General features: G+C 51.1%; 1 protein-coding gene across 1 annotated transcript; it reads right to left on the bottom strand.

Moving 5' to 3' along the window:
• Positions 1-10,224: 10,224 nt before the first annotated feature.
• Positions 10,225-10,551, bottom strand: LOC130862288 (DNA-directed RNA polymerases I, II, and III subunit RPABC4). The gene has a single exon (XM_057751831.1). It carries the CDS (start codon positions 10,545-10,547, stop codon positions 10,371-10,373), a length of 177 nt encoding a protein of 58 aa, XP_057607814.1. The 5' UTR covers positions 10,548-10,551; the 3' UTR covers positions 10,225-10,370.
• Positions 10,552-11,298: the final 747 nt, after the last annotated feature.

Raw genomic sequence — 11,298 nt, 5'->3', positions numbered from 1 at the left:
CACCGGCTGCTCTTCCGGAGGACCCAGGTTCAATTCCCAGCACCCACATGTAGTGGCTCACAACCATCTGTAACCCAGGCTCCAGGGGATCTGACACTGTCTTCTGACCTTCATGGGCATCACACAGGCATATGGTGTGCAGATACACATGCAGGCAAGCACATATATATAAAAATCTAAAAAACAAAGCCCAACATGCACAAATAAGAACACAGCTTGCAGCTAGGCGGTGGTGGTGCACACCTTTAGCCCCAGCACCTGGAAGGCAGAGGCAGGTGGATCTTTGTGAGTTCGAGGCCAGCCCGGTCTACAAGAACTAGATCCAGGACAGGCTCCAAAAGCTACAGAGAAACCCTGTCTTGAAAAACAAAACAAAACAAACAACAACAACAACAAAAAGAACACAGCTTGCTAACCTATGTACAGAATAGAACAGGCCAGGTGGCGTACCCCTATAATCTCATATGTAAGAGGTTAATATAAGATCAAGAGTTCAAAACTAACCTGGGCTGTAGTAACGAGAACCTGTCTCAAAATCCAAAGGTGGTGGTTTGTGCCTTTAATTTTAGAGGTACAGGTGTCTGTGAGTTCTGTGCCAAGCAGGGCTACACAGTGAGCTCCTGGCCAAGCAGGGCTACACAGTGAGCTCCTGTCTCAAACGAACAAATAAACAACAACAATGAGCCCCGCACCCTACAACGGAGAAAAGAAATAGGAAGTGTATAAATGGACAACACGACTGACCCGAGATATTGCTGAGCGGAAGGTTTTCAATCGTAGATATGAGGAAGAGAACAGTCAGGGGTCTCTGGAAGAGTCCAGAGCAGAGGGAGGAAGCAGTGGACGACCATGGCCAGCAGACTGGACTTGTCATGAGAGACCGGGGGCGGGGGGGTGAGAGAGGAGGACAGAGAGGAACAGTGAGGAGCAGGAGAGCGCAACAAGAGGGGACTGAGATGAAAGGAGGAACCTGGCTGGGGTAGCAGGGTTATAAGGAGGATGAGTGCCTGGGGGAAGGGGCTCCTGAACCAGGGGAGTCTGGAGTAAGGGAGGAGGTAAGAAGAGACAGGTGCTGGCATGAACTCGGAAATGTGTAGCAGGTACCTGTGATGGCGAGGAGCCTGGGGTCCACATGCACTTTGGTTGGCTAATAGGCACTCCAGAAGCCGTTTGTCCCTTCTGCCAGGGGTAAGAGAAATGGCTCCTTTGGTAGAGGGAACCCGCTTCCCGAGTTCCTGAGGAATGCTGGCGTTTGTCTAACAGCTAGAATTTCACCCTGATCAGAAGGAAGTGGAGAGGGAAGAATGGGGAAAGGAAGGGATAAAAGTGGGGGATGGAGAGAGGGATGAAGAAGACAAAGTCCCCAGAACTCTTCCTCTGCTCCCCGCATGACCACAGCAGCTTAGGTGGTTCTGGCTGTTTCCAACCTTGGTGTAAACAGGTCATGGGTGCCTGGGTGGTCCTGGCTGTTTCCAAGCTTGGTGTAAACAGGTCATGGGTGCCTGGGTGGTTTCTTTTGGTCCAGCTTTTCTAACTCAGCAAACTATAGTCCTGGCCTCTCATCCTGAAGCCCACCACATGGACGGACTCAGATGGGGACCAGTCCCAGCCCAATGCTGATGCTACCAGGAGCAGGAACCATATCACCTCAGAAACAAGGTATTCTTGAATGCCACCAGCGCCCACAAGAAGGGCCTCAAGCGACACCCACAAGGATGTCTCGTCAGCACAATTTGTAATAGTCAAAAACTTGCAGTTATTGAAATACCCAGTCAGGAAAGTGAACAAGCAACAGTATATTCATAAATAAAGAATTCTTTTCTCCCTGTGGACATGTACCCTCTGTGTGGCATGGCTGTGCAGCCCTGAGCACAGGGCACCTAGTAAACTTGGTCCTGAGTGAAATGAAGAGGCTTGTCTCGGGCCAGTGCTGAGGAACAAAGATAAGAAGAAACTGTTGTGTGTGAGCGCGGCGCGGCTGGCCAAATGTCTGTCCACATCCCAGCAGAGGAATTTGCATATAGAAATGAGCCTGGGCCCCTCCATGACCTCCGAGCAAAGAGCTACCTGACAATATGTCCTCCTCCCAGGGCCACACCCTTTTCCTGAACTTCTCAGACTCAAGGTCTAGCTCTCACTGGGTTGTCTAAGCCACCTACCTTCAGCAACCAGTGCCCGCCTCGTCCTTAGTCCTTAGCAAGAGGACCTGAGGACAGTGACCAAGGGGACCTGAAGACAGTGACCGTACACTCCTGCCCAGAGGTGTCCCAGAGTGAATGTTCCTTCCCCGCTGCTTCCCCCTCCCCTTCAGGGGCTTCCAGAATGTCCGTCCCTCAGCTGCTTGTGGGTGTGTGGCCTTTGGCAAGCTGGGCAGAGCCACACTGTGACACTGGTCCCAGTAACAAGAGGCGTTTGCCAAATGCTCAAGTTCGTCAGTCAGACCGTGACTCCAGTCTGTCTATCCAGGACTGTTTTGTTTTGAATTTGGGGTTTTGTTTTATTTTGAGACAGTGTTTCTCTGTCTAACATCCCTGGCTCGCCTGGAACTTGCTATGTGGACGAGGCTGGCTTTGAATTCCCGGAGACCCTCCGGTCTCTGTCTCCAACTGCTGGGTTTAAAAGGGTGTGACCGTGGGGGCTGGAGACATGGCTCAGCGGCTCAGCGGTTAAGATGGCAGACTGCTCTTCCAGAGGACCCAGCACCCACAAGGCAGCTCACAACTGTTCGTCACTCCTGTCCCAGGGAATCCGACACTCTCACACAGACACGCATGCGGGCAAAACGTCAATGCTCATAAAGTACAAATAAATCAATTGTTAAAAAAAAAATAAAAGAGCCGGGCGGTGGTGGCGCACACCTTTAATCCCAGCGCTCAGAAGGCAGAGGCAGGCAGATCTCAGTGAGTTCAAGACCAGCCTGGTCTACAAGAGCTAGTTCCAGGACAGGCTCCAAAGCTATAGAGAAACCCTGTCTCGAAAAACCAAATAAATATAAATAGATAGATAGATAGATAGATAGATAGATAGATAGATAGATAGATAGATAGGGTGTGGGTTTCTGAGGAAGAGCACCTTGGTGGATCAAATCTCACCGCATAAGAGATTCACTGTGGGTGGGGGGGCAGTTACGAAAGCCCATCTCAATCTGGGACAAGAGAGAGACAGGCGTGATGGTGGGGACTTCATATACATATATATGTATATATATAGTGAGCCTGGCTTTTAACGATTGAGCCATCCCTCCGGCCTGTGGGGACTTTTTTAAGGGGACGAGTGTTGCCTTTGGTGGCTAGTGATGACGCAGCTGTTGGTGCTGAGCCGCTGAAGGCATCCTGGGGGAATACCTGGTTCCCAACAGTGACTGCTCTCTTAACGCTTACTGTAAAAGGCACGAAGCGCTCCTTGCTAGAACACACATCAAGAAATCGAGGCTCAAAAACATAAAATGCTCCAATGACATGAACAGGGAGCATACTTCTGTAATCCCAGAGAAGATCAGAATTCAAGGTCAGACTCAGCTATAAGCTCAAGGCTAGCCTGGGCTACGTGAGACCGCCCCAAATAAACAAGCAAACCATCTGTTCTTCCATCACAAGGCTTCCTAGGTTTGTCTCTGCTGCCTCTCTCTGCACTCTACGGTGGGTGAGATGGCTCGGTGGGTAGAGCACTTGGATGCCTCACGCAAGGAAGGAATGGCAGGTTTGACTAACACAAATCCTAAAACCATGCTTACAGAAATACTGTCAAAAGTAAATTTTGTTGTTTGTTTTGTTGTTCGGACAGGGTCTCTACTAGCCCAGGCTAGCCCAGACCGCTAAGCTGCTGAGGACGACCTTGCATTCCTGATCCCCAGCCTCCGCATCTGGAGTGCTGGGATTACAGGTGAGGACACCACGCCCAGTTTAGGGGCTTCAAGTCATGGAACCCAGGGCTCTGTGAGTGGTAAGCACACTCTACCAGTTCAGCTGTCGCTTCCATCAAGACCACTCCGCCTCTGTGGAGCTTCCTTGCTCCGCCTCAGGACCTGGGGATCAGGGAGTCCATTTCCCAAATCCTTTGCAGCTGGAGTTTCAGGTGTGACTCGGGCTCTGGCGGGGGTGGGGGGAGGGCGACCCTGTTTTCTAGGGAAGAGATGAGGCAGGAACAGTTTCCTGCTGGAACGGGCAGGGTTAAGGAGAAACCCTTTATTCTCAGCCAGGACACGGCCCCAGTGGCTCCGCACTGTCTGCGTCACAACTACGGGGAGCCAGTCTGCCTCTTTCTGGAACCCTATCTATCTGAAGCTGCCTCTAGTTCCTCCCACTCTGACTCCTCCCGGTGGGATAGCTGGAACCCATCAGACTTCCAACAACTGCAGCTGGCTGGTCAGTCCACCAAGGTCATGTGTCTCCCCCTGAGATAAGGGAAAGCAAAGCCACCGAGGGCAGCTCAGCTGTGACTCAGCTTGTTGTGAATTTTCTAATAATATTTTAACCACATGCCTCATCTCTGGAAAGTACACAAAGAATAAACCTGGCTCACCAGTGCCAGGCCAGCCATGCGGCATCTTACAGAGCAGGGACTCCACTGGTGGGGGACCTGGCTGACTTGAGGCTCACCTTTTTTTTTGAAACAAGGTCTCTAATAGCCTAGGTTGGCCTCAAACTCAGAGTATAGCAGAGGATGACCTTGAACTTCTGATGGTTGAGTCCAAATACTCGGAAAAGAGTTCAGTCTGAACTATAGGAGGATTTCTGGGTTGGATAAAAGCCAGCATTCCCTGGGTACCTGTGAACACTGCTCCCATCTGCAGGAAGTCATTTCCCTCACCTCTGGCAGAAGGGACATACGACTCTCCATTGACGGGTACCTGTGGCTGCCTGCCAAAGCCCATGCTGCCTCTAGGCTCCCCAGTTCCTTCTCACAAGCACTTGTTAGACAGTTTGAAGACCCCTCTCCTAGTCTTCTCCAGAGCTCCATCCACCCCGCCCCAGCTGCTTGCCCTCCTCTGTTCTCTGCTAGTCCTGCCTGTTCCCTCTTACTCTCCTGCTCTGTCTCCTGCTGTCTCGATAGCTCCACTCTTCTCTCGCCCTGGCCAGGTCCACTCTGCTGGCCACGTTCAGCCGACTTTTCTCTCTGCTCTGGGCTCTTCCAGACGCCTCTGGCTGTTCTCTCTCTCTCTCAGCCACAGTAAAACCCTTCATCATATCACTCTGGCGGTCTCTTCACCCCGCGTCCACCCTGTGAGTGCTGGGATTAGAGGTCAGCACTATTGCACCTGATGTAATTCGGTGCTCTTGGTGGAACCCATGGCTTCCTGCAACCCAGTCCCAGCATCCCCTGCGGCTAACGGCTAACGTGGTAGGCTGCAGACGGAATCTCTGCTCCTCCACTTGTGGCATGCGCTGACACAGACAAACACACATACAGAAGAAAAAGGATTAACTAAAGGGGACACGATGTCTATTGAGGTCATTCATCTGAGCTTAGTTTCTCAGTGGTACAATGGTACACAGATACCCATCAACTCTTGCTGTTTTGAGACAGAGCTTCAAACTGGCAGCAATCCTCAGCCTCACAAGTGCTGTGATTACAGGTATGAGCCACCACACCCAACTCTTTTTTTTTTTTTTTTTTTTGGTTTTTTGAGACAGGGTTTCTCTGTGGTTTTGGAGCCTGTCCTGGAACTAGCTCTTGTAGACCAGGCTGGTCTCGAACTCACAGAGATCCGCCTGCCTCTGCCTCCCAAGTGCTGGGATTAAAGGCGTGCGCCACCACCGCCCGGCCACACCCAACTCTTAAACTCTTGATCTATGGATTAAAACTAAGACTAGACCCTCATGTGAATGCCAGGTCTTTAACCTCAACCAGGGAGAAACTTCAATTATTCCTGGGCAGCCTGACTCCTCCCACTCAAACCTGGGCTTCAAGGCATCAATCCCTCTGTCTCATCCCAGGCAAAGGGCAACTCTCTCCTTCTGGGAACTTTTAGTCACAGGACGAACAGGGAGAAATGGCTCAGGAGGGAACTTGAAGGACACCAAACAACAACAAGGCTACACATATAACCTGCCCCTCTCCATCCTATAGGAGAGACGCCAACTCCAGCTGACTTACATGAGAAAATGTGTCAGCTGGAATTGTGAGAAATGCCGCACAGATTGGCTCACAGACTGGAAAAGGAGAGCAGGCCCCTCAACCCTGTACCCCCCTCCCTGCAGAGGACAGCCACCATCAGCTCCTCTTAGAAAAATCCCCCAGAACTGGGGCTAGGGAAGCCCTGGCTGTCCTGGAACTCACTCCGTTGACCAGGCTGGCCTCAGTCTCAGAGATCCGCCTGCCTCTGCCTCCCGAGTGCTGGGATTATGGGAGTGCGCCACCACAGCCCGGCCGTGCTGGGGAATCTTAAGGGAACTCACTCATTGCCACCTTCACAGAGAAGTCTAAAGGGTGGAGCCCAAGATGAAGACAGTTGGGTGGGAAATTGAGAAATGTATTTCAGATGGCAAACTACAGAGCAGTTCTCTCCTGGGCCTGAAGGAAGAAGGAGTCCACTTTTGAGCCCACAGATGGACAGCCAGAAATCTCTGGGCAGACACCGTTTGCCGCTGATTGCCAGATAAACAGGCCCTTTTTGCAGCCCGTTGAGCAACTCCACTAACAAGAGCATTTACAAGGAAGCAGGTGTGGGTGTGCAGACGTGGACAGTGACGTTCCTGTCCTTAGGTTGTCACAACCCCTAGATGGTCCTAGGACAGGAGAAACTTGGAAAGATTGTGTGGATGGGGCCATGGGCAGGAGAAACTGAGTCTTTTGTTGTTGTTTAAGACAGGATTTCTCTGTGTAGCTGGACTGTCCTGGAACTCGCTCTGTAGACCTGGTTGGCCTCAAACTCACAGAGATCTGCCTGCACTGCCTCCTGAGTGTTGGGATTCAAGGCGTGCGCCACCACCGCTTGGGTAAGAAAGTCTTAATGAAAGGCATGTGGCCAGCCTGTGGGAGCCAACGAGGGGAACTGGGAACAATAGACACTTTGGCAATGGTAGTGCCTGTCGGAACGTACCAGAAGCCAGAGGCCCTCAAACCATCCGTCCTCACGGGTTCTCTCCCCACCTGCTGGCTCATGGAGGCCCTGGATGAACCTTACGAGGTTGAGAAATAAGCAATGTGCCTGACCTCTGCTGGCTGGCCCTGAGGAGACGACGTGGAAGCGGGATTCTGGTGTGGGCACGTTGCCCTGTCTGCGGGGTGGAATGGAGGAACAAGCATGTCTGAGATATCTCCCTGCCCAAAAGAAGGCACAGTAGCTCAGGCTAGCCTATAACTTGTCTTATAACTGAGGAGGACCTTGAACTTCTGGTCCTTCCGCCTCCACCCCTGGAGTGCTGGGCTGGCAGATATGTGCTTCAGTGCCCCGTTTGTGTGGCCTGAACCCAGGGTCTCCTGAGCGCTAGACGAGAACTCTACCAACTGGGCCACACATCCAGCCCTGTTTCTGTTTCACTGGGACCTTCTGGCCCTGGCTCAGGACAGGACCTGCTGTCAAAGTCCTTTCTTTCATTTGTGACTGATAAGACCTGAGTTGGTGAGTCACCGCCTGCCGCGAAAACATAGCCCTTACTGCAATCACTTTCAACTTCAGCTGGGGTAGGATGGCGCGTTCTGAAGGGTTCTGGGTGACGGCAGATGCTGGACCCTTGAGCTCCCGTGGTGTCTCTGTTCTTCCTCCTCTCTGGCGAGTCCCTGATGTTCAGAAGGTTTCTGGTGATTCACACGCCTTGCGCAGCCCCAGTCCTCCACCCCAGGGCTCTGTCGGGCAGCCCCATGCCCAGTCCCAGGCTGAGAACCTGAGCTTGACCTTACTAGGAGCACGTGCCCCGTGACTGAGGGGGAATGGCTTCTTTCTCAGAACTGCTGGGATTTCAAGGGTCACAACAGAGGCGGGGGACTTTCCAGATGCTCCGTTTCCCCAGGCTCTGTATTTCCTCGACTGGAGCATCAGCCAGCTTATGGAACTGGGAAATTCTCTGTTTACTCGTCCATTCATTTACTGTGCAGAAGACAGAGCAAGGCTCTGGGGGTCACACCCCCTGCCCGAGGTTTCCTTTGGCACCGTCTCTGTATGTAGCCTAGGCCGGCTTCAAATTTGCAATCCCCCTACGTCAGGCTCTCAAATGCTAGGGGAGACGTGGCTGTGGAGTAATATGTTTCTGTACCCAATAACAAGTTTCTCCCCTGACACAGTAAGCCAGATCAAGCCGAATTTAAAAAGACCGGGTTTATTGGGCCAAGCACTCCCGGGTGGTCTTTCCAGTCCCAGAGATGAGGTGAGGGAAGGGAGTAGAAGAAGAATCATATGGCTGGCCTAGAGGGGGCTGGAGAGATGGCTCAGAGGAACAGAGCACTGGCTGCTCTTCCAGAGGTCCTGAGTTCAATTCCCAGCAACCACATGGTGGCTCACAACCATCTGTAATAAGATCTGGTGTCCTCTTCTGTACTGCGGGATACATGAAGGAAGAAACCTATATACATAATAAATAAAAATCTTTAGAAAAAAAAAAAGAATCACATGGCTGGCCTAGAGGTGGGAGCTTAAAAACCCTGTAGGCCAATCTTGAACAGCTAGCAGCTTGGGGAAGGAGTCTGGACTTATGGTGGTCTTTCTGAGAGGGCGGGGTTTGGAATGGGCCCTAGCTGGAGATTCCAGCCGAAAGTGGACAGTGGTCCCCCCTCCCCCGCCCCGCGCCTTTCTGACCACGGTGCACACTCAGTAGGACCACAGTTGACTGCCTGCTGTGGAGATCAACAGTAGCGTCTGTCACTTGCCGGGGAACCACAGGCCAAGCGGAAGGGGACTGTGGCTGCGGGGAGTGGTCCTGGTGGAAACCCACTGCTGTAAGCTCCGCATCTCAGGGGGAGCACCACTAGCTCTGCCACAGCCCCATGGCACTTCCTGCTCAGTGCTTACTACTGCTCACATAACAGTCCAGACTTGGTTATCTGTTCTTTCGTGGTCGCCTCTATGGCCCACACTTTCTCCTTTCGCTTCTCTTTGCTGCTCTTGTTTTTGTTGCCGTTGTTGTTTTGAGGACTCCATATGTAGCCCAGGCTAGCCTGAAACTTTTGATCCTCCTGCTTCAGCCTCCCAGTGCTGGGATCTCAGGTCTATCTTGCCATGCCCACTATGTCCACACTGTCTAGGACAATGCCTGTTATATAATAGGTGCATAAGAACTACTCCTTGAATCAATGGACACATTGTTTCTCTTGACGTTTCTCTTCAGCTTCCCATGACAGCAGGGTGGAGGGTGCACTCACTTCACAGAGGCCAGAAGGCGGGCTTCACCACAGCCAGCAGGAAAGGCCTCAGTTCTCCTGATGCCTGCTGACAGAGGGCAGGGAAGTTTCTGGCATGCAGGTGTCTCTCTCACCGTATCCTCCGCACTTTCAACCAAGAGGGTCCCTCCAGGGCCAGTACTGCCAAGTGTGCCTGGATTGAAGAGAACCATGGGATGCCACACCGACACAAAGGGGGCTCTGCGCCTCCTGGTGGACACGGCTTTAAACTGCAGGCTTTTTCTTGAAGAGGAGCTTGGGAACTGAAAGTCTTGCGTCCCATCCAGTGTCAGTCGTCTCCCCTCCCCCACCCTGTGTCCCCGTCCCCCGTCATTGGAGTCCTATGACTCTCCTACGGCACCTCCCTAGTGATGCGCCCCTTGCACCTCCCAAGCAGAATTCCCTGCACCATCTGGTCATTCCCCGTGTCGGTGAGCCCTGGACCTCTTCCTGGGTCCATGACAAACGCATTATTTTTCCTACTTTTGTGAGTGCTGTCCAAGCCAGGGGGTGGGCCTACACACCCCAATATATGAGCAATTAACTTACAAGCTCAGGGAATTTAAAACACAAAGATCATGATTAAAATATTTCTTAAGGCCTGAAGAGATGGCTCAGCTTTTAAGAGCACTCATTGCTCTTACAGTAAACTTGAGTTCAGTTCCCAGCACCCATTGTCTCTAACTCCAGCTCCAGGGGATCCAAAACCTTCTTCAGGCTTCATGAGACATCTGCATAAGTGCACACACACGCATGAATGGACGGGCACATGCGCGCACACACTTACACACACACATAAGTAAATAGATAAACTAAATCTAAAAGATATTTCTTTTTTTGGGGGGGGGAAACAACTTTAATCTTCATTGTGTGAGAGATTATAGGCACAATAAATTAAAAGTCATATGCTAAACCAAAACTTCCTTTATACAAGTATTAAAATACAATCACATTTCTAAAGTGAAGCCATAGGTACACGGCTGTAGTCGTAAAGCTACACAGAGAAGCATCAGTGGGGCAAATGTTTGACGAAGACACTCCTGAATTTCACGTTTTCACCGAGCATCGAAAACCACCAATCTTTTAGTCCTTTTCTTGTACATTATTCTGTATCCACATTCTCTGCATCTGATTGGATCTCTGGACTTTATTTCATTTTCGGTGTGACACTCTCCACAAATATATATCATCGGCTGCTGCTTTGGGGGTTGGACATCTTTCTGGGTATCCATTGTTAGTGCCTTGGCAGCTCAAACAAGCTCTGTGCACCTAAAAGATATTTCTTAAATGCTAATACTTGATTTCAGGACACACCTTGAATCACCACTGGTGTGGGAAGTCCTTCTGTTTATGTGTTGCTTTTAATGGTTAATGAATAAAGAAACTGCTTTGGGCCTGTGGCAGGGCAGAGCATAGGTAGGCAGGGAAAACTAAACTCAATGCTGGGAGAAATAAGGCGGAGTCAGGGAGAAGCCATGGAGCCCTGCCAGAGACAGATGCAGAACAGGGTCTTGCCAGTAAGCCACAACCACGTGGTGCTACACAGATTAATAGAAATGGGTTAAATTAGCCGGGCGGTGGTGGCGCACGCCTTTAATCCCAGCACTTGGGAGGCAGAGGCAGGCGGATCTCTGTGAGTTCAAGACCAGCCTGGTCTACAAGAGCTAGTTCCAGGACAGGCTCCAAAACCACAGAGAAACCCTGTCTCGAAAACCCAAAAAAAAAAAAAAAAAAAAAAGAAATGGGTTAAATTAAGATGTAAGTGTTAGCCAATAAAAAGCTAGAGCTAATAGGCCAAGCAGTGACTTAAATAATATGTTTGTGTGATCATTTGGCATTTGACTGCTTCCTGCCGTTGCAGAGGAATGGTCTGGTTCCCAGCACCCACTGTTCCCACTACAATGCTGGTAACTCCAGCTCAGAATCCAGTGCCCCGCTCTGGCTTCTGCAGACACCACACCCATGTGTGCATCCCACACAACA

The sequence above is a fragment of the Chionomys nivalis genome, chromosome 19, assembly GCF_950005125.1.
Source record: "Chionomys nivalis chromosome 19, mChiNiv1.1, whole genome shotgun sequence".
Taxonomy (NCBI): Eukaryota; Metazoa; Chordata; class Mammalia; order Rodentia; family Cricetidae; genus Chionomys; species Chionomys nivalis.
The sequence above is the reverse complement of the archived record's forward strand: the minus strand, read 5'-3'. Positions and strand labels throughout refer to the sequence as shown.